Genomic DNA, 23,679 nt, shown 5'->3' with positions numbered 1-23,679 from the left:
TTTAGTATCATTTGATGCCTGTTTGAATAGTTTCCTTCATGTACATTTTGAGAAGAGAAAGTATATTAGTACTTTCCCTCTGCTACTACTGCAGGCTTAGCCTTGTTTGGTATTCTGAAAGTTCTCCAAGCCAGAAGCACATTTTCCTGGGAGGGCAGCCTGGAGTTTAATTAATTGGAGATAGAGGAAAAGAAAGACCGGGTCAGCCCTTGGGCAAATGCACCTGCCAAGAGGCCTCTCCTCCTTTCTGTCAGCTTCTTCCTAGGCCTTTTTTCCTTTCCTGTAAATGGCTTTATTTTAGAGAATCTTTGGCTTTTTAGGAAAATGGGGTGGAAAATACTGAGTGTTGCTGTGTGATCCTTCACTCCCCACTCCGCAGGCCCCCCTGTTTTTAACATAGTGTCTTGTTTTAGTGGGGGGAGGGGGCGTTGGTTGCAGTTGATGAGCCAACACCTGATAGGTTGTAGTTAGCTACCCTCAGCCTCCCTCTTGGTGTTTTGCATCCTGTGGGCTCTGACATGCATGACGTCATGAATCCACCAGGACAGCGTCACGCAGAGTGGTTTCACCGGCCTCCAGGTCCCCTGTGTGTGCTGCTCTGTTCTCCCTCCACCCCCTGGCAACTGTTGGTCTTTTTACCGTCTCCATGAGTTTTCTCTCCCAGAATTGCCTAGACTTGGAATGATGCAGCATACAGCCTTTCCAGTTTGGAGTCTTTCCCTTGACAGACGGCTTGGCAGTTTTCTTTTTATCACTGAATAACGCTTTGATGGCTGTGTCACCGTTGCTCAACATTTACCTGCTGAAAGCCATCTTGGCTGTTCCCCCCCAGTGGCAGTGTGAGTAAAGCTGCTACAGACACCTGTGTGCAGGTGTTGGTGTGCATGTAGATTTTCAGTGCATTTGGGTAGATACCAAGCAGTGCGGTTTCTGAGTTGTGTGGTTGGGGGTGTGTTTACTTTGATACGAAGCTGCCCGCTGTCTTTCCAGGTGGCTTTCCTGTTCTGGTTCCCCGCCGGGCGTGAGTCAGAGGTCCTGTTGTTTTGGGGACTCGCAGACTCAGTGTGTCTGTGACTTTCCTGGGGCCCAGCGGCATTCAGTTGCTGCTGTGGCACTTCACTGCCACTTTCCTTTTTTGGATTTCCTAAAGGAAACTTTCTCTGGAGAAATCCATGTGTTGCCTGGAACATGTAAAATTCGGCAGCATCATGACTTATGGCCTGGAAGCCAGGCTGAGTGTGTCTGCATTAGCCTCTCTCTCTCTCTCTTTCTCTTTCTCTCTCTCTCTCTCTCTCTCTTTCTTTCTCTCTCTCTCTCTTTTCTGGTCTATAATTGAGATTTTATTGGTGTTGAGAGTCAGTACACATTTTGATTTCTGTACAATTCTTAACATACATACCAAGAACCTGAAAAGCCATGAATTGTCATGTAATTTTAAGAAAGTTATTCCAGTGACTTTCCAGCCTCAAATTTGGAGGCAACTTTTCCTTAAGAGTCCATCAAGCACCGGTATCTTCAAAGATTGCTGTTACATAAATCCGACCCACTCACAATTTAAAATCATATACACAACATACTCAAATGTTCAGTCTTTCACAGCACGTTAACAAAATCATTAGGAAAACTGGACTGACACAAGGAAAGATGTTACAGAGCGCCCATGGTTCCAACGCAGCAACAAGGAGTGGGTTTCTGTAGGGAACAATTCTACTAAACGACATGGGAGAAGTGACTGAAAATATTCAAGACAGGTTCAATGCACAATTGAGGTGTTGTATTGTAGGATATAAAAACCACCCCCACCTATGTAATATTAAGCTTCTACCGAAGACAGTCAAAGCCTCCCATAACTTAATATGCCACTCTTCTCTGGTTTACCAAAAAATAAACAAGCAGCCAATGATTTCACCTCTTAAAAACAAATCATTTGCACTTAAAAAATGGGAGGAGATGGGCTCCCCTCCTTCTTAAAAATATTTCTACAGCTACTGAAAAGCTTGCATTTGCAAAATAGTTGATACAAGTATTCCTCTGGGCTGTCCAAGAAGGGAGACAGGCACCCCGATGAGACATGGTGTCTGGTACCAGTCAGACTTGGCTTCTCTCTCTTCTGCTCCATCAGAGGCTGACCTCTTCCTCATTTTTCGTTTTGCAGTTTTGTGCAGGCAAATCTTCTTTAGCTTCCTGGGGAGCCACGGTGGCCTGTTTTCCCTTTGCTCCTCGGTTCCCATTGCTTGCACTTCTTTGTCTGCGGACTCATCCTTTCCCACGGCCTTCTTGTGCTTTTGCGGGGCGACCTCCTCTTGGGCTCCTCCTCGGCTGCCCTGGGGCAGAGCTGCCCTTCCTCTCTGAGGCGTCTTGGCTGTGGGCCGGGTACCAAGAGTAGCGAGCACCAAGAGCCTTTGCGCGGCTGCCGCTCCTCCCACCAACCTGCACTAGCCTCTCAAATATTTAGTTCTCAGATCTGAAATTTATGAACTGAAGGTCCTCAATGAAAACACTGCACACTCTTCTCGTCGTTTACCCTCTCTTGCCTGGATAAGGGGAGCAGCACCTTCTCCAATGAGCACTGGTGTCAGTGTTAGAGGCCTGGAGTCCCGGCCCAAGCAGGCAGCAGAGTGGCGGTGGCCCAGCCCTGATGCTTGTTTGGTTGACCCTGCCCCTAAGTTTGTTTTAAAAGGAGCCTGGAGGTTTGGAGTGAGGGAGGTGGGCCAGGACAGTGGATAATTGTCAGTATAATAAGGTGAGTTTCCTAAGTTTCTGGAAGAGGAGGTTTGTGGATCCTCAGACAATTTTGTTTTCTTTCATATTCAGAGAAAATACTATATTAAACCAGGTGGCCTTGTGCAAGTGGACTCTGATGTTCAAATCTATGTGGTTTCTTTATGGATGGTCTTTTTTTTTTTTTTTTTAAAGATTTTATTTATTTGAAAGGTAGAATTACAGAGAGAGTCTTCCCATCCACTGGTTCAGTCCCCAAATGGCTGCAATGGCCGGAGCTGGGCTGATCTGAAGCCAGGAGCTTCTACCAGGTCTCCCAAGCAGGTGCAGGGGCCCAAGGACTTGGGCCATCTTCCACTGCTTTCCCAGGCCATAGCAGAGAGCTGGATCGTAAGTGGAGCAGCCGGGACTCGAACCAGCACCCATATGGGATGCCGGTGCCACAAGCAGAGGCTTAACCTACTACTACACAGTGCCAGCCCCCAGTCTTTGTTTTAACAGATGAAGAACTAAGGTGAAACGTCTTGGCTTTGGTCAGTGGCTGCAATCTATATTCCCTGATTTCTAGTCCAGCATTCGGTGCCACTGTTCTGTCTAAAAGTTAAAAGGCACAGAGAGGGTTTATAAAAAAGGAAGGAAAAAGAAATGGCCTGCCATGAGGCTGTGTGTGTAAGCGCCTGTCTCAGAGGGCTTCTAGAATGTGCGTCACGGTGAGTGCATCTGACTTGGGAAGCCACACCCCTGAGCTGTGGCCAGTTCCCTAACCTTAAGAGGTGATGAATGTGCCGGCGTCGTGACCTCTGACCGCTGCCTGTTTATAGAGATTTTATTTTTTCCTTCTGTTTTAGAACTATTTATTTATTGAAAATTTTGACTCGCCTCTCTCTGATGTTAAAAATTTATTTTGGGTTAGAAGACAGGGGAGGTCAAAAGCTAAAAATCTGACCAACCAGTACCACTGTTCCTCTTTAAAAGCTGCCTTCACTGTTAGGGTCATTGGTGCCCCCTAGTGAAATGATCTGATCACAGCACCAGTTCCTGTATGGAAGCTGCTGGCGTTTCCAAAGGGCTGGTTTAGGAATTTTGGTGACAATTAAAAATAAATGTAATGTATCCTGTTTCTGATTTTTTTTTTTCTTAAAGAAACTGAGACCAAGAAACGAACAGCGAGAGAATGAGCTGATTATCTCTTTTCTGAGATGTCTGTATGAGGAGAAACAGAAGGAACACGTGCACGCTGGGGAGATGAAGCAGGTGAGGCGTTTTGTCTCTTCCGGTTTTACCCGCACATGGTATACCACAAGCCTGAGCATTCCCGCACACTGAGGCCTCGTCTCCTCTTGTGTTTTATTTTCACCTGTTGCACACAAAGGGAAAAGTCTGGGAGTGTTAGGTTTTGCTTGGCCGAGATGAGGACAGTTTGTGTCTGCATCTAGTGGGGCTGGGGTGTGCGCTGGTGAGCAGACTGGCTCAGGGCACCCAGGGTTAAGTCTCAGAGCATATGCTGCCGTGATGAGCTGCACAGCTGGCTGGGAACCAGTCTTTGCCACCTCATCTTTGTCCCTTGCAAAATGGGAATGGCATTGTCCCATTGCCTGTGGAGACTCAAGAAGTGCCCGAAGTGCCTTGTAATAGAAACAGTGTGAATGTAAGATGATATTAACAAAGTCAGGGGCAGTGTTGGAAATCCTGGTGTGTGCTGTTCATGTACAGAACTTGCACTGACTGCATTTTGTGTGATGGGCGGGCAGATCTGTCCCCCCCTCCTCCACTGCCCACGAGCTTTATTGAGGTGCTGGTGGGGTGCTATGTCAGAGGTATGGGATTCAGTACACATGGTGCCATAAACCATTTTCCTGTGTCTTTTGTACACCATTGATTCAGTTCCTAGCAAACCATTAAGTGCTTCAAACCATATGCATTTTATCTTTGGAGAAGTTTCTTTTGGCAAGAAAAAAAAATATTTTTTTAAAGATTTATTTATGTATTTGAAAGTCAGAGTAACACAGAGAAGGCGAGGCAGAGAGAAAGAGAGAGAGGTCTTCCAACCGCTGGTTCACTCCCCAATTGGCAGCTGGAGCTGCGCCAATCCAAAGCCAGGAGCCAGGAGCCAGGAGCATCTTCTGGGTCCCCCACGCAGGTGCAGTGGCCCAAGGACTTGGGCCATCTTCCACTGCTTCCCCAGACCATAGCAGAGAGCTGGATCGGAAGTGGAGCAGCTGGGTCTCAAACTGGCATCCATATGGGATGCTGGCACTGCAGGTGGCAACTTAACCTGCTATGCCACAGCGCCAGCCCCTAGGCAAGAAAATTGGTAGTGGATGTTCAAGTTCCTAGGTGTCCAAAAGCGTGTTGCCTTTTTCTGTCTCAAGCCCTGAATGCCTGTCTCACAGCACTTCACTGCTCAGTGGCCTGTCCTCTTGTTCTCCAGCCGCCAGATGGCCTCCCTGTCTGGTAAGGGACACTAGGGGTGCGGTTTTACCTGGTTGCACACTTAGCAGCTCTCTCGTTAGATTTCTGCCTTCCAGCTGACTTTGGCCATCAGGGGCCCTTTCTGGACTCTTGGAGTTCATGGACAGAGCCGAACGTTGTTTGTTTTTTTTATCTCGTTGGCCAACCGAAGGCCCCTTCGTGGTGACTTTGGCACTAGTATATTGTGTGCGCTTTGGTTTGTTGCTGTTGCTGCCTTCCCAGCCTGTGCCACAGCCTGGGGGTGCTGTGCCCTCCAGTTGTCTTGTGGCTGGGCCCCCCAGGTAGGTGTACAGTTAATCCTCTCATTCAACCTGTTCATTTTCACTGTTCCACTCTCCCCTGCCCAGTTGTTATTACCGTCTTCTGCCACTCACAGCTTTTCCCCTGTTCGGATTTCCTTTTGTCTGGGTCCATCTGACTTATTCCAACCGGAAATTGATCACTTACGGTGGAGCAAGTCATTTATAACTCGGGAAGGGGAATGAAGCATTTATTGTGGATGGAAAGCTGTCTGTTAGTAAACATTTTTGAGCACGTGTGACGAGTCCAAAGTGTTGGCTTTAGTGCAAACTCGCTTTTATAGACCAGGGTAGTGTCTGTGTGACTTTGATGGATCATTCCAGTAGAGACATGTTTATTGTGATTTTTTGTTTCCATTTTCAAAGCAGTGGAGAACGGACTGTAACAGCCGGAGGTTCACAGCAGAGCTGGCGTCCGTGCCGCGCTGTCACTCAGGGCCTCTGAACGCTCCGTGAGTGGGAAGGCCCATGCCCGCGTCTATGAAGCAGCGGCCCTGAGCCCACGTGTGGCTGACACCCCCCCTGGCTGGATGCCCTTTCCTTCCCTGAGCAGCAGGTTTTTCAGAGGAGCAGCTGTTTTCTAGATGGGTCAGAAGCAGAACAGCTGGGATTTGAACCAGGCGCTCCAGTGTGGGCTGTCGGTGTCCCCAGTGACGGCTTAAGCTGCTGTGCCACAATGCACGTTCCAGTGGTTTTTTTTTTCTTTCTTTTTTCAAGATTTATTTATTTGAAAGACAGAATGACAGAGAGGGAGAGACAGAGAGGCATCTCCCATCTGCTGGTTCACTCCTCGAATGCCTAGAACAATTGGAGCTGAGCGAGGCCAAAGCTAGGAGCCAGAGGCTTCATCTGGATTTCCCACGAGGGTGACAGGAACTCAAGTACTTGGGCCATCATCTGCTGGCTCCCCAGCAAATTAGCAGGAACCCTGATATGGAATGTGAGTGTGCCAAGCAGTAAGCCAATGCATGACAATGCTCACCCCTAGTCTTTTTTCCCCCCTTTTATGAATTATTATTTGTGAGAAGACAGAGTTGGGAGTTGAAAAGACAGCTTCCATTCCTGGCTCACTTTCCAAATACTGTCAATGACTGGGGCTTAGCCAGGCCAAAGTTAGGAGCCAGGAACTCAATCTTAGATGCCTCACATGGACGGCAGCAGCTCAGGCACTTGAGCTAACACATAGCCTCCTCTCAGGGTCTACGTTAGCAGGAAGCCAGAATCTTCAGCCAGGGCTGGAATGTGAACCCGGGCTCTCTGAAGGGGGATGTAGGTGTCTTCATCACTCAGCCAGACACCTGCCCCACATAAATCCCGAGTGACTGTCTGTCAGGGGTTAAGAACTGCTACACTCAGGTGGTCCAAACCTCTAGCAAGATATGTCACCCCGGGGCTGGTGCTGTGGTGCAGTGGGTTAAAGCCCTGGCCTGTAGAACCGGCATCCCATGTGGGTGCTGGTTCCAATCTGCTCCACTTCCAATCCAGCTCTCTGCTATGGCCTGGGAGAGCAGCAGAAGATGGCCCAAGTCCTTGGGCCCCTGTACCCACATGGGAGATCCAGAAGGAGCTCCTGGCTCCTAGCTTGGGATCAGCTCAACTCTGGCTTTGCGGCCATCTGGGGTATGAACCAGTGGATGGAAGACCTCTCTCTTTTTCTCTGTCTCTACCTCTTTTTGTAACCCTGTCTTTCAAATAAATGAAATAAATCTTTATAAAATAATTTTTAAAAAAAGGACCTGTCTCCCCAGAAGGAACCCCCATGCTTCATTTCCAGTCGGTCCTTCTGCCGCTTAGCTGCGTGACAGTTCTGAGAGCCATGCTGTGTGTGTGTCAGTTTGTTCCTTTCTATCCCCTTGTGTCGGTATCCCCGGTGGTTTCGCCAGTCGCCTTTGGTGGACACCTGAGCTGCTGTGCTGTGACGAAGGCCGGTGGTGCGTTCTGAGTCGAGCAGCTCGCTGCAGCACCGGAATGCAAAGCTCGTCTCCAAGTTCTCATGCTCAGTGCCTCCCCTGAGGCAGAGGAGGGCAGTGGAGTCCCCCCCCCCCCCGTGGCGCCCCCCGAGGGTGCTAGGAGCCAGCACCATCTTTAAAGGAGAAACTTCCAGATGCTTCCTTCAAGATAACCAGGGGATCTGTTCTTTTACTAAACATGGATTATTTTGTAAGTGCAGATTAAGATTATATTTGAATTCAGCTAAGTGTGCAGCGACTGATTCTCCAAGCCTGGTTTACACACACACACACACACACAGGAGTGCAGTTTTTCGTTTTTGTGGAGTGGACCAGCTGATGCGCTTTCTTTGTTAGCATTTTCTGGATATGTCAAAGCATCAGCTGGGGTTGTGTTGCAGGCAGGCCCCTTTGTGGCTGATTCCCCTGTATCCCACGTACTCACCTCACCAAATGGGCTCATGGCTGTCACCAGAATAAATGTTTCGCAACAGGAACATGAATGAAATGGCTATTTAGTGAAATGCAGGCTAGGAAGCTAACGTGAGTGAGTCAAAGAACGTGGATCAATCTCATCATGAATAACTCTCAAAAATAACATTGGAAGCCAAGAGCTAATCTCCGAAGGGCATGTACAGTATGAATCCGTTCATTTGAAGTGTCAGCTGTGTGTGTCAGCCAGCCTATGTGTTTTATGGACGGATACATAGTAGAGGACAAAGTGGGACCTGATGCGGTAAACACCGGGGTCAGGTGAGGGAGTGGTAGGTGGTGGCGGCGGGGACAGCAGAGGCAGGCTGCCCAGGTGTTTGTATGGATTCCCGCTCACAGGAGGAAGCAGAGTTTCTAACGGTCCTGGTGGCTGAGGGCTGTTGAGGGGCGAGCTTGTTCCAGGTGTTCTGATGTGTGTCGGTTCATTGGCTCGCAGCAGCTCTCTGAGGAAGGTTCAGTGTGTGGCCTCGCCGTGCAGGTGCAGGAGCTGGGGCTCCGCAGGCCCCGGGGAGCAGCAGCAAAGCCTTCCAGCCCGCTCCTCATGGCTCTCCATGGCGCCCTGCCCGAGCTGGGTGCTGGGTGCTGGGTGCTGGGCAGAGATGCTTGCTAGTTCACCTCCACACTTTTCTGCATGCTTGAAAAACGTTAACAAGTGAGAAGGAAGAGGGATTCGCTGGTTTGTTTCTAACAAAGTCATTGTCTTACCAGGAAGCAGTCAGGTGAGAATCCATGCAAGATACAATTTAAGCACACCTCCTCGTTAGCAAGAAGCATGGCCCTTGGTTAGGGCCTGTCACTCTTGGTTAAGGGGAAGTAGCACGGTGATAGAGGAGGATGGACGGGGTGATGGAAACAGAGCAGGGACGCCTGAGACCTGCAGCGGGGAGGGAGGGATTAGCGTACAGAGAGCAGCTTTCTCAGTGGAACTCTCTGCAGTGCCCCGAGGTGAGTGACTGCTTTGCTTTGGAAAGCGTACAGCAGCTGCCTGGGACTAGGCACCACTCACTTTATACCCCTCACCTCTGAATCGCAGAGCACAGCGTTGGGACTAGATCTTCTTGTGGGTCTCAGCTTTACCCAGCGAGAAAGAAGAATTGTGCAGGGGCCACAGCTGGGCAGTGCCAGATCTCTGGTCCAGTTGCAGGGCCTGCGATCTGAACTGCTTTACCTGACTGGTTTCAAAGCACACTTCCTCGTTTCATTTGGGACAGCCAAAGCGGCTCTTTGAGGCAGAATTATTTGTGGGCCTGGAGCAGATGAGATGCAATCACAGACATCTTAGGACTGACGGCTTTGTGTCACAAAGACGGGTCCTGGAGCCCGGCCCTCGCTTTCAGCAGGAGGGAGAGCTTCAGTGGCTCAGCTTCTCATTGTTTGCCTTCTCAGCCATCGCACACTGCAGCAGAGAATCCTGGAAGTGACTTAGCACCCAGTGCCACTCGCTTTAGGCTGGACATGCTGAGAACCAAAGCAAAGAGGTCTCTGACAGAGTCCTTGGAGAGCATCCTGTCCCGAGTAAGTAGTGCGAGATCTCCCAGTTTAAGTCACTTTTTAGGGGAATGTAAGATTGACCCCTATGCTTTTATTGCATCAGTGTTATCATAAGGTACGAACACGTAAAACCTTCTATATGTCTTCTCACTCTTAGAACTTGTATCTCATTCTTATTTGTTTTTAACTGTGTCTAGGTTTTAAAAAATACTCTCCAGAGGTTTGTCTTCGACCCCATGGGCCATCTCGTCCCTCATGGGACTGTGAGTGGCCGTTGGCCAGTCCCTGGGCAGAGCTGCTGTTAGCCACGCTGAGGGGTGGGCTGTGCTCTGTCACGGGGCACGAGGGCAGGTGCTGTCAGCTGCTGTCAGGCGTCTGGAACTCTCTCTAGCAGAAAGCTCCACAAACTGGCCCACGGGCTTCAAATCCCTCCTGCCTCCCGTTTTTGCAAATAAAGTTTTATTGAGACACAGCTGCGTGCATTTGCTTCCCTGTTTCTAAGGCTGCTTTTGTGCAGAGTTGAGCGGCTTTCACAGGTGCCTATGGTCTTTCAGAGGAAGTTTGCCAACTACGGCTCTGTAGGAAGACGGAGTACCCATGTGTGTGGTCTGGGACTTCTCCGGGAAGTCCCTCCTCTCCCCAGGTGTGTGACTAGCCTTGATGACACATCTAAGAAACCAACGTTCAGTATTTTGGTCAAAATTCTATACCTTCCTGGTGCTTACCATACCTTATTATGGTACTTTTTGATTTTATGACACCCTCCCTTTGAAACATGTGCTTTATTTATTTTTCCCAGCTAAAGTTAGATTTTATTTTGGCTGAAGATGTTTCTGAGAATTTTGCAACATCCTCCGAGATAATTCAAAACAGTCCATTTATAAACACAAGCATGGGAGGGGCTGTGAGAGTCCCCAAGTGGTAGGATATCGCTGGAGGTGACACGCAGCTGCCCGGTGTGACCACTGGGGACTCAGGAAGAGTTGTTGAGCCCCTGCTTGTTTTCCTGCCAGCCGCAGAATGTTCTGGAACATTAGGTTGGTGTCACATTTTCATACAGAACATAACTGTCAATTGTCTTAAGTCCATATATGCTAACAGCCTGTCTCACCAGGTGTGTTTTTCCTGAGTTTATTTAAATAGACCAAGCTGCTTCCAGCAGCTGACTTGGCAAAGGCCCCAGGGGTCATAATTCTGTCTGTTCTTTATGTAGGGTAATAAAGCCAGAGGCCTGCAGGAACATTCCGCCAGCGTGGACCTCGACAGCTCCGTGTCTAGCACGTTAAGTAACTCCAGCAAGGTAAGCACTTTCCTCTTTGACACCTGAGGGACCCAGCAGCTGGGCCCCGCTCCTCCTCTACCTACAGGGCTCCGTGGAGAGGACCGAGAAGAGCCTCGTGCGCTCACTTCAGCTGCTCAGGACACACAGCTTTCACGTAGCAAAGAAAGCCGATCAGAGACTATCACAACACAGCCGGTGGATTCCTTTCCCAAGTAATAAAGATAACTCACATCGGGGAGGCCTCCAAAGTGGGTCTGTGAGTTCTGAGATGGATGCCACTGAAATTCCCGACACTTGACCTCTAGCTGGCCCCCTGGTTGTAGTTTAATGTTGCTGTTTTCTTTTTTTTTTTTTTTTGACAGGCAGAGTGGACAGTGAGAGAGAGAGACAGAGAGAAAGGTCTTCCTTTTTGCCGTTGGTTCACCCTCCAATGGCCGCCGTGGTAGCGCGCTGCGGCCGGCGCACCGCGCTGTTCCGATGGCAGGAGCCAGGTGCTTCTCCTGGTCTCCCATGGGGTGCAGGGCCCAAGGACTTGGGCCATCCTCCACTGCACTCCCTGGCCACAGCAGAGAGCTGGCCTGGAAGAGGGGCAACTGGGACAGGATCGGTGCCCCGACCGGGACTAGAACCCGGTGTGCCGGCGCCGCAAGGCGGAGGATTAGCCTGTTAAGCCACGGCGCCGGCCTGCTGTTTTCTTATATACGTGACTAAGCTTTCCCCAGGCCGTCTGCCGCCCAGGCACAGCTTGGTGCTACGAGTAAACTAGCGGTTGTGTCTGTGCCTATCTCCTGTCTTAATATCATTCATTCTAGACACTCAAGGATGTTTCAATCTGGTTTGGTTCAACTTTATGTGCTGGGGGTGGGGGCAGCTGTGTCTGCTCTCAGAGCACCCTCTGATGCTAGGACAGGACACTGCCGTGGGGGCGGCTCCCCCTCCCAGGCAGCATTTCCATTCCTCTGCCACCACTCCTTGTCTAGGAGTGGCTGCTTTAAAAAAGATGTATTTATTATTTATTTCAAAGGCAGAGTTATGGGAGGTGGGGGAGGGAGACGGAGAGAGAAGTCTTCTATCCACTGGTTCCCAAATGGCTGCCATGGTCAAGACTGCATCAGGTAGAAGCCAGGAGCTTCATCCGGGTCTCAAAAATGGGTGCAGGGGCCCAAGCACTTGGGCCACCTTACACTGCTTTCCCAGGTGCATTAGCAGGAAGCTGGATTGGAACTGGAGCAGCCGGGACCTGAAGCAGTACCCAAGTGGGAAGCCAGTGTCACAGGTAGCAGCTTAGCTTGCTGTGCCATAACACCTGTGGCTTTCAAAGTGTTTAGACCATGAGCAAAACTAAGAAACACATTTAGCATTGTTTCAAGATTCACAAACACAACTGTCTACACACACGGACATAATTACAAGTTCTCAAAACAATATTGCTGTGAACAGCATGTGTTGGTTTTTTGTTTTATTTTTAAAATGCTTGTGACAAGCCACATGATTGATACCACTATTTTTGTGTTATACTGTACAGTTTAAGAAACACTCCCCTAGATGAGAGCTTTTTGAATTTTAAGGTGCATTCGTAATGGGGTTTTGGTTGAAGTGCAATTTAGTTGTGGCAACCAGGTACCCTTCCTCTTCTTTCTTATGTATTTTAACTTTAAAAAAATGTGAGGGACAGGGAGACAGAATCAGAGACAGAGAGCGCTCCCATTTGCTGGTTCACTTTCCAGATGCCTACCGTGGCCATGGCTGGAGGCAGGAGCCAGAGCCAGGAGCTGATAACTCCATCCAGGTCTCCCACGTGGACGGCAGGAGGCCAGTTCCCGAGTCATCACCTGCTGCATCAGTAGGAAGATGGAGTCAGGATTCAAACCCAGGCATCCCGATGTGGGGTGGGGGCGTCTTACCTGCTAGACTGAGCACCTGCTCCTTACTTGACGTTTTTTGATTGGAAAAGAATACACCGCCATCCAGCGCCCAGCACTGCCTGGGGGAGTGTTAGCATTTGATTGCTTTGAGAAGCGTGCACCTCAAAGGCATGCAGTGTTACAGTATCGTCATGGTTCTCAGCCAGAGTTCGATTCCCACTCGGAGTTCATTGCATACTTAATAAAGCAGTGACTCACGTGTATAGCGTTTTACAGAGTACAGAGCACTTTCAGTTGTGTTCTATTGCTTCCTTCTTGAGACCCAGTGTGATAGCTCTTCACCATACTCCCTCTCCAGGTCAGGACACTGAGGTGCCAGAAGAAGTTAAGCACTTCTCCTGAACCATGGCAGGCCGTGCCTTAGAGGGATTGTGTGCTCCGAGAGTAGTGTGGGACATGGTTTTCCGCTCACGATGGCCAGGTGCAATCTCACCACTAGATCAGACTCAGAGACAGCTGTGCAGTGTGGATGACAGCTGTGAGACACTTGGCAAGGACAGAGAACTCAGCAGCGGGGACAGGCCAGGCACACTCCCTGTGCTCCACGTGTGCAGACGTGAGCAGTGCCGTGTTCTAGAGGGAGGGTCCTGGTGGTGCCCCATCGTGGCCTGGGGCAGTCACGTGTCTGGCAAAGTCTCACTGTGGCATTTCCCCATCACACTCACATCTTGTCTCTGACAAGCTGGTGTCCAATGGACCTTTATTTCCCCAGTGTTGGTGGTCTTCCCACCAGACGTGGTCCCCTAGTAGGGTGTTCTCTGTGCTGAGGTTGGAGCTGTGTGCACCCCGCATGTCCCCTGTGTCTGACCTGCTGTGTGTTTGCTGCCAGGAGCTGTCTGTGGGTGAAAAGGAGGCCTCGCCCATCCCCGAGAGCTCCTTCAAGCTCCCCGGCTCCTCGGATGACCTGAGCAGCGACCCGGAGAGCCGGCCTGCCCAAGAGCCCGCGCCACTGTCACCGCAGCGGGCCTTCAGGAGGCGGGCGAACACCCTGAGCCACTTCCCTGTGGAGTGCCCGGAGCCCCCTGGGCCTGCCCAGGGCTCGCCGGGGGTCTCGCAGAGAAAACTCGTGAGGTACCACTCAGTGAGCACAGAGACGCCTCATGAGCACAAGTAAGATTTGTTCAGAATGGGAATTTGTTGTGTAGATAGCGGGGCGTACCTGTGACTAACCAGGTGTGTGCATCCTGGGTGTTTACTGGGTCAAAGAGACACCCTGGTCAGGTTTCACTCTGGGCTTGACGCGGAGCAGCTCCCTTAGGAGGTATGTGGATATGGGGGGATTCCTGGTTACTTGGAGAGGCGCAGGTGTCGCCAGGAGTCAGATAAAAGGGAGCAGGAGTGGTCCCTCATGTCACATGTGTGACAGGTCCTCGGTGGGCTTTGGAACCCTGAGGCTGTAGCGGGTTGGAGGCAGTGACTGCAGAGAGGGTCAAGTGTGCTGGCCAGCAGGGGGCAGTATGGGTGCCTGTGCCCTGCTGTGTGCTAGTCGTGACCTGGGCGTGGACACTGAGCGACTGAAAATACTGGGCTCGAAGTTTTCTAGACTCTTTTTTTTCATTGGGCAAATTCTAGATTCTTCTAGGGATTTACTAACTCACGTAGTTGGGCTCTACTGAACAGCTGGGATTTTCTGGTTATAGAGAGGGGGCGGCAGTGGAGTGGGAGTGGTAGATCTTCTCCCTGTGCCTGCCAGGGCCCGAGCCTCTCAGTGGAGCCAGGGCCGTCTTTCAGCCCCTTTTCCAAACTGTTGGCAGCACCGTGTCCTGTCGCCGCCCCGCCCCGACACTGCGGCAGCAGCCCCAGGTACAGGCTTGGTGGAGCTTGCAGGGGCAGCCAAGGCCGCACAGAAAGCTCGGCGGCCGCGGTGCTGGCGTGACGTGGAGCTGCTTTCTTACTCTGCCCTGGGAACCATGACAGGTGCCTTGGGATCCAGCTGAGTCACTGTGGTCACCAGAGCCGGATGTCCTGCAGAGCTGTTTAATAGATAGGGCACCGCAGAGGGTTGGAGCCGACCCCCTGCCCCACGTAGCCCACGCCCACTCCTCCCTCCAGCTTGACAGCGAGCTGCAGCCTTGCGGTTGTGTGGCCAGCCAGAGGCGGCGCGCCTCCCGCCCAGCCCGCTCCCCTGTCCCCAGGGATCAGAGGCACGGGCAAGTGTATCTCCGGTGCCCGTTTCACTCCCCTCTCCTTTATCTACAGGAAACAAGACATTGACATGCAGGACCGGATATTGTTATTTTACAGGGAAATGTGTTTTTTGAAAACGTGGAATTCTTTTTCTTTTGTTTAAGTTTTTTCCTGTCGGTTTCCCAAAAACCCACTGGAGGAAAGGGAGTTAGGGGAGCGCAGGCCACCCGGGCGCAGGGGTGGGGCTCGGGGAGTCCCGTGCCTCCTCTCCCCTCCTAGGCCCGCTAACCCCTGTGCTTTCTCTAATTGCCCTTCAGTGGGGACCATGCACCTGCGGGCGAGTCTGGGCCTTGCTCAGGCCAGCGTCCGGCTCCACCACCTCGTCTTAACCCCTCCGCCTCCTCGCCAAACTTTTTTAAGTACCTAAAACATAATTCCAGTGGAGAGCAAGGTGGGAATGCTGTGCCGAAGAGGTGAGCACTCGCATGGCAGGCTCAGTGTGGTCCACGCATGCGTCTTCCCCAGGGGAGCTCACACTGGCATAGTCACGCACTGTGCCGAAGCCGGTCACTGCGCGCCACACTTGTGTGTGTGTGTGTGTGTGTCTCTGCTTGTGTTGTGGCTGGTTTTTGGCTTTACTGTCTTCAGCCTGTCGTTTGAACTGACTTAACTTTGCCATCAGTTTAACCTTCTTAAAACGATCATGCACACGGGTCTTGTTGGCAGTCTGGTGTTTCACACTCGATGTGCACATGCCCCTGCCCTCGTGTGCACACGCGCATGCGCCCACGGGTTAACAACTGCGTCTGATTGTGAACACTGCAGTTTGTGCCATATCAGCGATTTCCTCTGCTTGGGAACAGTGGTTTTTCCCAATTTCAAAGGAAGTCATTGGAAGATTAAGTCACAGATCTTGTTCATTTAAAATCGAATTTTATTATTGACTTACATGTCATTTGTAAACTGATTTTCTTGTTGGCATCTCTTATTCTCAGAACGGGAATGTTTCTTTTTATTTTGAAACTTAACGTTTTATGGTTTGTGTGTTTATATTTCTTTATCCTAAACTCTCTTTTCAACCAAACTCTCAGCATCTCCTACCGTACTGCCCTGCGGAAAAAACTTCATTCCTCTTCCTCTGTGCCAAATTTTCTAAAATTTCTGGCTCCTGTAGACGAAAATAACACCTCTGACTTTATGAGCACAAAAAGGTAGGGCTCAACTTAGATAATCACACCTGAGCGTTGTGTGTTGATATTTTTGGGTACGGTGGCGTTTATCTTGCTTAACTGTTCTTTGGCCATTTAAGAAATCACTTTAGCGAAATCAGTTGTGGCTCCTTTGACTTGTCTTACTGAACGTCGTTTAAAAGAACGAGCGTGGCCTGTTCCCCAGTCGGCACTAGGGTTCGTTGGTGAACGTGTGGTTATCATCTTTCGTGTGTCATGGCCTCAGCTGTTCTCTAGCGGGAGCAGGGTCTCCGGGTGGTGAGGCCGGCTCGGGCGTGGGATCTGCAGCTGAGGGGCGCGCTTCCTTCTGGGTACCCCCTGGGAGGGTTTCCAGGGCCTCCCCATGGACACTGTGAACAGGAAGCCAATTAAGGAATTGATCGTACACATCCACAACTATGCTTTGAATTGTCCTTTGTAAAACACAAAGGTTGACAACAACCGTGAGCAAACAGTGACGCCCTGATTGTTGCCTTGATGAGTCTGTGCAAACCAACTGCGGCTTTTTCATTTTCCTGGGCACACACTGAGGAAATGCTGGCGGGCTCGGGCTGGAGCCGCGGCGGCCTCTGGCTGGAGGTCTCTGGTTCCAGAAGGGGCGTCCAGCAAGGGCGGCTGGGGTGCAATGCTGTGCAGCCTTCTCCGGCAGGGGTCGCTGCCGCATGCCACCTGCTGTTTCTGCACAGATAATTCATGATTCTGTGCTCTGATGAAAAGCAGTCGCGCTAACCCCACGAACTCCTCTCCTGCAGTCACCAACCAGCTGTCTCGTCATTTCAGGAACTCTGAACCCAAAGCCAACCATGTGGGGGACCCTGGCGGGACCCCCGTGAAGGCACGCAGACACTCGTGGCGGCAGCAGATCTTCCTCCGGGTGGCCACCCCGCAGAAAGCAGGCGACTCTCCCGGCCGATACGAAGGTAAGCGAGGGGTCCCTCGTCCTGGCAGGGCTGGGAGTGGCGTCGGAGGGGCTCAGGCACCTCCAGCTTATTCACGGTGATGTCCTCCGACTGTGGGAGCAGAGTGCTCACATCCCAGTGGGCGGGGCGTGGGGCGCGGGCCCGGCCCCCCCAGGGTCTACACTCAGATCCCAGCACTATGGTGCTGAAGCTGCTGACCTGAACACGCTGGCACGCCATCCCTCCCCTCTGCTCCCCAATCGCTGAGAACAGGGAGCGGGCTGTCGTCACTGCTGGGCTTCTCAAAGACGCCCGAAGTTCAGAATGTTCCTGGAGTGGAGTCTTCTCCCCCACCCACATCTGCTCCTCATGGCCTCGGCCCCAGCACTTCAGAAGAGGAGCCGCTAAGCCCTGCGGTTGAGCTGAGATCCCTCTCAAGTGCGATGGCCAGGCTGGGCCTTGCTCATGGATAGGCACCTCTGGCCCTGGCTGTGGCCACAGGGGGAGGGGTAGGGCCCCAGGGAGACTCCCGAGGGCGCCAAGATCTGATCCATGTGTGAAGGCAGGGCGACAGCATCTCACGCTGGCCACACCTCGCAGGACATGGCTGTGTAGACTGAAGTGTGAGAACATGTGTGCTACAGTGCTGGCATGGCGCCCAGGGTGCACCAGCCACGTGGATGACCACAGAGAAACTGCCCATTCCCACTCAGCATGGTTTCAAATGAGCCTTCTAGCAGTGAGCCCAGTGCTGTGGCCCGGTGGCTTTGCCTCCTGCACCTGGCCCAGTCTCTGAAGCTTCTGCTTTCTGTCCCTCACGCCACCCAGGACCGTGCAAGCCACCACTTGGGTTAAGGGAAGTCTTCTCCCGGTCACTTGCACTTGTCCCTGCTGGGCGCCCCCGCCCGGTGGTCTTGGGAGGTGGCTGCTGCTCTGCCATGCGGACTTCCCTGGCGGCCTGTTTTTGCTGAGTGGTTAACTCTGGCTCCTGACTCTTACTGTGGCTGGTTCTTTGAGGTGCAATTTGCTCACTGGGAACTGGACTGATTCCTGTCTGCTTGGCAGCTTTTCTTCCTCCTAGCGCTCAGGTGACCATCAGCCGGGCCAGTCCCGGTGGGATGGTTTTGGGGTTGGTTGTTGTGCATGGTTGTGTATAGGCTTCTGGGCTCAGCCTTGGTGGCTGTAAGCGATCGATGACAACGCTGAACAGAGCTGGGCCGGGCATGGATTCTGCTCCTCCGTCCCTGGGCCACAGTCATCTTGGATTCATCAGCCTGCAGTCAGTGCCACCTCTTCCTGCAGGGAGGGGTCCTGAGACCCCTGTGGAGTGCCAGGTGCTCCTGCCGGAGCCTGCCACTCAGCTCACACCAGGGCCTCTGCACGAGCTGGCCCCTTACCTCTTCTACATCCCTGCATAAAATCTCCTTTTCCTGGGGCCAGCACTGTGGGTTAAGCCTCCGCCTGCAGCGCTGGTTTGAGTCCGATGTGTTCCATTTCCAATCCAGCTCCCTGTTATGGCCTGGGAAAGCAGTAGAAGATGGCCCAAGTCCTTGGGCCCCTGCACCCACATGGGAGACCCAGAAGAAGCTCCTGGCTCCTGGCTCCGGATCAGTTCTGGCCGTTGGGGCCATTTGGGGAGTGAACCAGTAGATGGAAGATTTATGTCTCCCTCTCTCAGTCTGTAACTCTGCCTCTCAAATAAATAAATAAATAAATCTTTAAAAAAGAAACCTCCTTTTCTTTTTCTTTCTTTCTTTCTTTCTTTTTTTTTTTGACACGCAGAGTGGACAGTGAGAGAAAGAGACAGAGAGAAAGGTCTTCCTTTGCCATTGGTTCACCCTCCAATGGCCGTCGCAGCCAGCGCACCGCGCTGATCCGATGGCAGGAGCCAGGTGCTTATCCTGGTCTTCCATGGGGTACAGGGCCCAAGCACTTGGGCCATTCTCCACTGCACTCCCTGGCCACAGCAGAGAGCTGGCCTGGAAGAGGGGCAACTGAGACAGAATCCGGCGCCCCGACCGACCGGGACTAGAACCCAGTGTGCCGGCACCGCAAGGCAGAGGATTAGCCTAGTGAGCCGTGGCCGAAACCTCCTTTTCTGCCCACTCTGGTTCACGTTATCTCCCCCACTGCAGACATCCCTGATTTCCTAGTCCTGATGATTTCCACTGTCTTTCCTCCTGTAGCTCTCACTATGTACTTGTCATCAGCCCCCTGCAGCTTGCAGGGTTTGAAACAAAGGCAGATCAGTTGCTTAGATTCCTACAGGGACGGTGTGTGTTCAGTGTTGCCTGTGTCTCTGTAGGCTTGTATCCTTGCTGTTCTCTTTTTAGAATTGGGAACTGCTGCTTGGATTGCTGGATCATTCTGTAGCTACCCTGTGTGTGTGTGTGTGAGAAGGAGAAAAGAGCCAGTAGATGTCTCCGAGAGTGACTGGCATAACAGTGATTGTCACACACTATGCCCTTCTATACCTGCTGAATGCTCTCAACTTCAGGAAAGTCGGGATTTGTTTTTAAAGATTTGTTTATTTGAAAGTCAGAGTGTTAAAGAGAGAGAGAGAGAGAGAGAAATACCTTCCATCTACTGGTTCACTCTCCAACAGCCAGGGCAGAGCCAAACTGAACCAGAAGCTTCTTCCAGGTCTCCCATATGGGTGGCAGGGACCCAAACACTTGGACCATCTTTCACCGTTTTTCCCATGCACCTTAGCAGGGAGCTGGATCAGAACTGGAGCAGCTGAGACACGGACCAGTGCCCAAATAGGATGCCGGCATCACAGGTGGTGGCCTTACCCGCTGGTCCCGGCAGTTGGGATTTTTATTATGCTCATTTAGCAAATGGAGGTGTGGAGGCTTGGGGTAGCTTAAACCACTTTCCCCCAACCACAGAGTAGTGACAGCCAGCGGCAGGAGCTGAGCTGCACACAGCCCTGGGCTGCGGCCACAGATGCCCCGGGTGAGCCACAGGGTGTGGGCCCTGCTGTGCTTCCTGTTGTGGGTCCCCCTTCCCACAGGAAGGCCCCTGTCGGTAACCACACTGGGCGTGTGTTCCGTGTGCCCACATGTCTCCCTGCTGGCCAGGGACCAGCCCTGTATGGAAAGCACTTTTTAGAGGACTTACCTCCGCTGGCACCCCCTCCCCGCCGCCCCCGGTGGAGGTTGGCACTGCAATGTGGAAGCGAGGGAGGTATGATGTCTGTCTTTGAAACGTCTCTTTCCACCTCTGCTGGTGCTTGCTGCCAATCCGCGGGGCCCAGAGATGGCAGAACCTTCCACCGGGGTCTGCGGCCACGTGGGCCCACGCTGGCAGCTCCACACCTACCTCTGCAGACCCCTTAGGTTTCCCTCCCGAGAGGCCCCTGCTCTGCGTGCCTGGCCCGGCTCCTGGGCAGCTGTTCGCTGACTTCGGCGTGAAAGACCTACAAGTGTGTTTTCAAGAAGTCGTCTTAGGGATGCTTTTAGCCTCTGTTTCATGTGCGCCAAACGACTGGTTATTTTGCGTTTGTATTCCGGCAGTGTGGACTCCAGTGAAACAGAGCATCCCGGGGGAAAATGCGTCCTATGAAAACACCCCCTCACCCCGTCACTGAAACCCGAGGTGTTGCCCTAGCAGCAGTGGTGCTGGGAAGGGAAAGAGGCTTTCCTGTCGCCTGGGGCTGTCCTGTTGTGGCTGGGCTAGAACCTGGAGAGGAGGGTGTTGGGAGAGCAGTGTGGCTCCAGCTGCGGCGCAGAGGGAAGTACAAAGGCAGGAGGGATCAGACGCGGCACGTGACTCACTCACGAATCTGTGGCTCTCTGTACAAACGTCCTGTGAAGCAGTCACGTTGCAGCAGTTAGAATTTGGCCTTTTGGCTACTTAACCCAAAGTAGGTAGGTCGTTCACTCATGTCTAGAAACTTACTGTGGTAGGACCAGGGCAGACGTTCCCAAGGCCCAGACTGGCTGTGTTTGTGAATTCAGCGGTAGCCAGCATGTCTCTTGTGAGAACTCCGTCTTTGAGTTAGCAGAGTCTAAGGGGCCTGTGTTTTATTTGAAACCTCAGAGGGCAGGTCTCTGCTTCTTGGATGGCAGGTCAAGCATAGCACAGGCACTGCATTGGAGGCGAACTCTGTGATAAAAAGGGAACCACCCATTGTACTCAGCGAGGCCAGCATCGTGGCACACTGGGTTAAGGACGCCCGCATCCCATTTCTGAGAAGGCCTGGCGTCAAGTCCTGACCCAGCTTCCTGCCGGTGCACCTGGGAGGCAGGACGTGGTGGCTCAAGTACTTGGGTCCCTGCCACGAACACGGGAGACCCAGATGAAGTTCCTGGCTCCAGGCTTCAGTTGGCCTGCCGCAGCCCTGGCCGCTGCAGGCATTTGGGGAGTGAACTGATGGACAGATAAATAAGTCTCACTTTTTTTTTTTTTTTTTTAAGTAAAGGAACGTAGATAGGTCACGAAATGCAGCGCTCAAAGCTGCGTAGTTTAAACTTAAGACAAAAGGCTTCGGCGACGCTTTGAGTTCGTGGTGGCCACGTGGGGCCGTGTGTTCCCGCCTGTCTGTGCTGTGGGTCCTTGGGCTGCACCATCTGTGCAGTGCTGAGCATGTGAAGGGGGAGCGGCTGAGCAGGAGGCCGCGGAGGCCTCCGAGCTGGGCCTGTGCAAAGCTCCGTTTGTCGGGCATCGCTGGCAGCCGGCATGTTTGCTCCCAGCATGGAGGATAAGGGTGCCAAAGTCTGTGCTGGCTGAGCCTGGCTGGGGGTCCCCACTCCAGGGCTGCACAGAAGGGGGCCAGGCAGATGCAGCTCTCGTCCCTGCTACACAGACGTGGGCCCACCTGTGGACTCAGGGGCTCGGAGTCCAGAGTCCTCCGCGGATGTGTGAAGAGGCGGAGTCTGACCCAGCAGCTCTGGGTGGGTCCTGAGCTGCTCTGTTTCTCCCAGGCTCCCCAGCAGTGCTGGCTACCAGTCTGCCTGTGGTAGCGAGCACCAGGAATAAGCAGCCGTGGTCAGTCGGTGCAGATCTTCAAGTCCTGGCCCAGGCCCCTCTCTTTCTGTGAGACTGTCTGGGTTCCACGGAAGGACTCGGGGTCTCCCAAGTGTCTGAAGCCTCAGAGGAATTTGGGTCAGCACCGGCATTTTTGGAGAGGAGCTGTGCCATCTAGAGGGGCAAAGAGCCCATGTGATGGGGAAAGGCAGTGATGGAAACCCCGGGCGGCAGGGGGATGGTGATTTGGTGATATGCCCCGAAACCAGAAGGGACGCTTTGCCTCTTTGCTGCCGTGGTCTGTGCCCGGGCAGGCCCAGGGCACTGAGAGCCTGCAGGTGCTCAGCCGTGGGCTCTCCCCCAGACATCAGGCCTGCAAAAAGTGCTGAGGACCTGCTCTGGAGGGGGTATTTGGTAGTGCACGTACTGCACAGCTTTTTCTCCTACAGCATCATACAAAAGCGCAGTCATGGTTGTTAGGAAAGTCTAGTAGGCAACTCCCAAGTCTGGAATGTGGAATGGAGGCGAATCCTTTTATTTACCCCCTGTGTGCCAGGGAGCTGTTTAGTCTTGGTCTCATACACTTCATTTAAGCATTTTAGATTACGTTGTAATTTCACCAACAAAAGATGCTTTCAGACTTTACAGGTCTCATTTAAAAGAAAAATCTAAGCCTATTTTAACCTAGATAAGAATGATTGATTGATTTGAAACCCATCATATAAGCAAATAGTCCCGTGAAACTCGAGTTCAAAGGTCCACATAGAGACAGCGCCGTGTGCATATGCCTCACAATAGCAGCGTGCAGTCTAGTGGGTTGGATATCGGGTGTAAATTTGGATGTAAGCAGGCACTCGGAAGCTTTATGATGACTATTTTATATCACTGTGAAAAATGCAGAAATGTTTGGGACTATGATTTATGTGTGTGATCCGTAGCCAGACTCTTAGGGTTGATGTAGCACTGGAACATTGCACTGGGAGCTACACGCAGAAGTGATGGCCTCACGCAGAAGTTCTCTGGGAAATGTGAGCATCACAGCGACCTCTGGTCTGGCCTTTCTGATTCCCAGGGTTCACTGTGCACCAAAGTCACCTTTTTATTTTTATTTGAAAATTGTATTTATTTTCATTTTGTTAGAGAAAGAAATCTTGCATCCATTCACTGGTGCACTCCCCACATGCCCACAACAACTGGGGCTGGGCCAGGCCCGAAGCCAGGACCTGCGAGCTCCAACCGGGTCTCCCGCGCGGGTGTCACAGGCCCAGCCACTGAAGCCATCCCCCGCGTTGCCTCCCAGGGTGTGCATTAGCAGGAAGCTGGAATCAGAAGCGGAGAAGCTGAGACTCAAATCAAACACTCCAGCACCTTTCATCACTGTGTCAAAAGCCCAGCCCAAAGTCGCCTTTGTTTTTAAAGGTTTATTTATTTATTTGAAAGGCAGAGTTACAGAGAGACATAGGCAGAGAGAGAGAGAGAGAGAGAGAGAGGTCCTCCATCAGCTGGTTCACTCCCCGAATGGCCGCAGTGGCCGGAGCTGGGCCGATCTGAAGCCAGAAGGGAGTCTGGAGCTTCAGCAGGTCTCCCACATGGGTGGAGAGGCCCAAGGACCTGGGCCATCTTCTACTGCTTTCCCAGGCCACAGCAGAGAGCTGGATCGGAAGTGGAGCATCTGGGACTAGAACCGGCACCCATGTGGGATGCCAGCATGGCAGACGGAGGATTAATCTACTGCGCTGTAGCGCCGTCCCCAAGGTCACTTTTTAAAAAAAATTCAAGCTGGGCTTGCCCTGCTCCACAGCTGTCCACCTTACTTTACATG

The 23,679-nt window shown here is 52.1% G+C and overlaps 1 protein-coding gene across 3 annotated transcripts in view; it reads left to right on the top strand.

The window, feature by feature from the left end:
- Window positions 1–23,679, top strand: part of TBC1D1 (TBC1 domain family member 1) — a 215,215-nt gene that overhangs the window by 127,849 nt on the left and 63,687 nt on the right. For 2 of the 3 annotated variants that reach the window (XM_062212646.1, XM_062212647.1), the window contains 5 exons: window positions 3,865–3,975; window positions 9,320–9,448; window positions 10,638–10,724; window positions 13,461–13,741; window positions 16,768–16,907. In XM_062212646.1, coding sequence (XP_062068630.1) covers window positions 3,865–3,975; window positions 9,320–9,448; window positions 10,638–10,724; window positions 13,461–13,741; window positions 16,768–16,907 — 748 coding nt within the window. Of the gene's footprint in view, window positions 1–3,864; window positions 3,976–9,319; window positions 9,449–10,637; window positions 10,725–13,460; window positions 13,742–15,075; window positions 15,232–15,849; window positions 15,970–16,767; window positions 16,908–23,679 lie in introns of all 3 variants that reach the window. The other variant, XM_062212648.1, reaches the window with a different exon arrangement.

Source organism: Lepus europaeus, chromosome 16, assembly GCF_033115175.1.
Source record: "Lepus europaeus isolate LE1 chromosome 16, mLepTim1.pri, whole genome shotgun sequence".
NCBI classification, from domain to species: Eukaryota; Metazoa; Chordata; class Mammalia; order Lagomorpha; family Leporidae; genus Lepus; species Lepus europaeus.
This window is presented reverse-complemented; position numbering and strand designations above follow the sequence as displayed.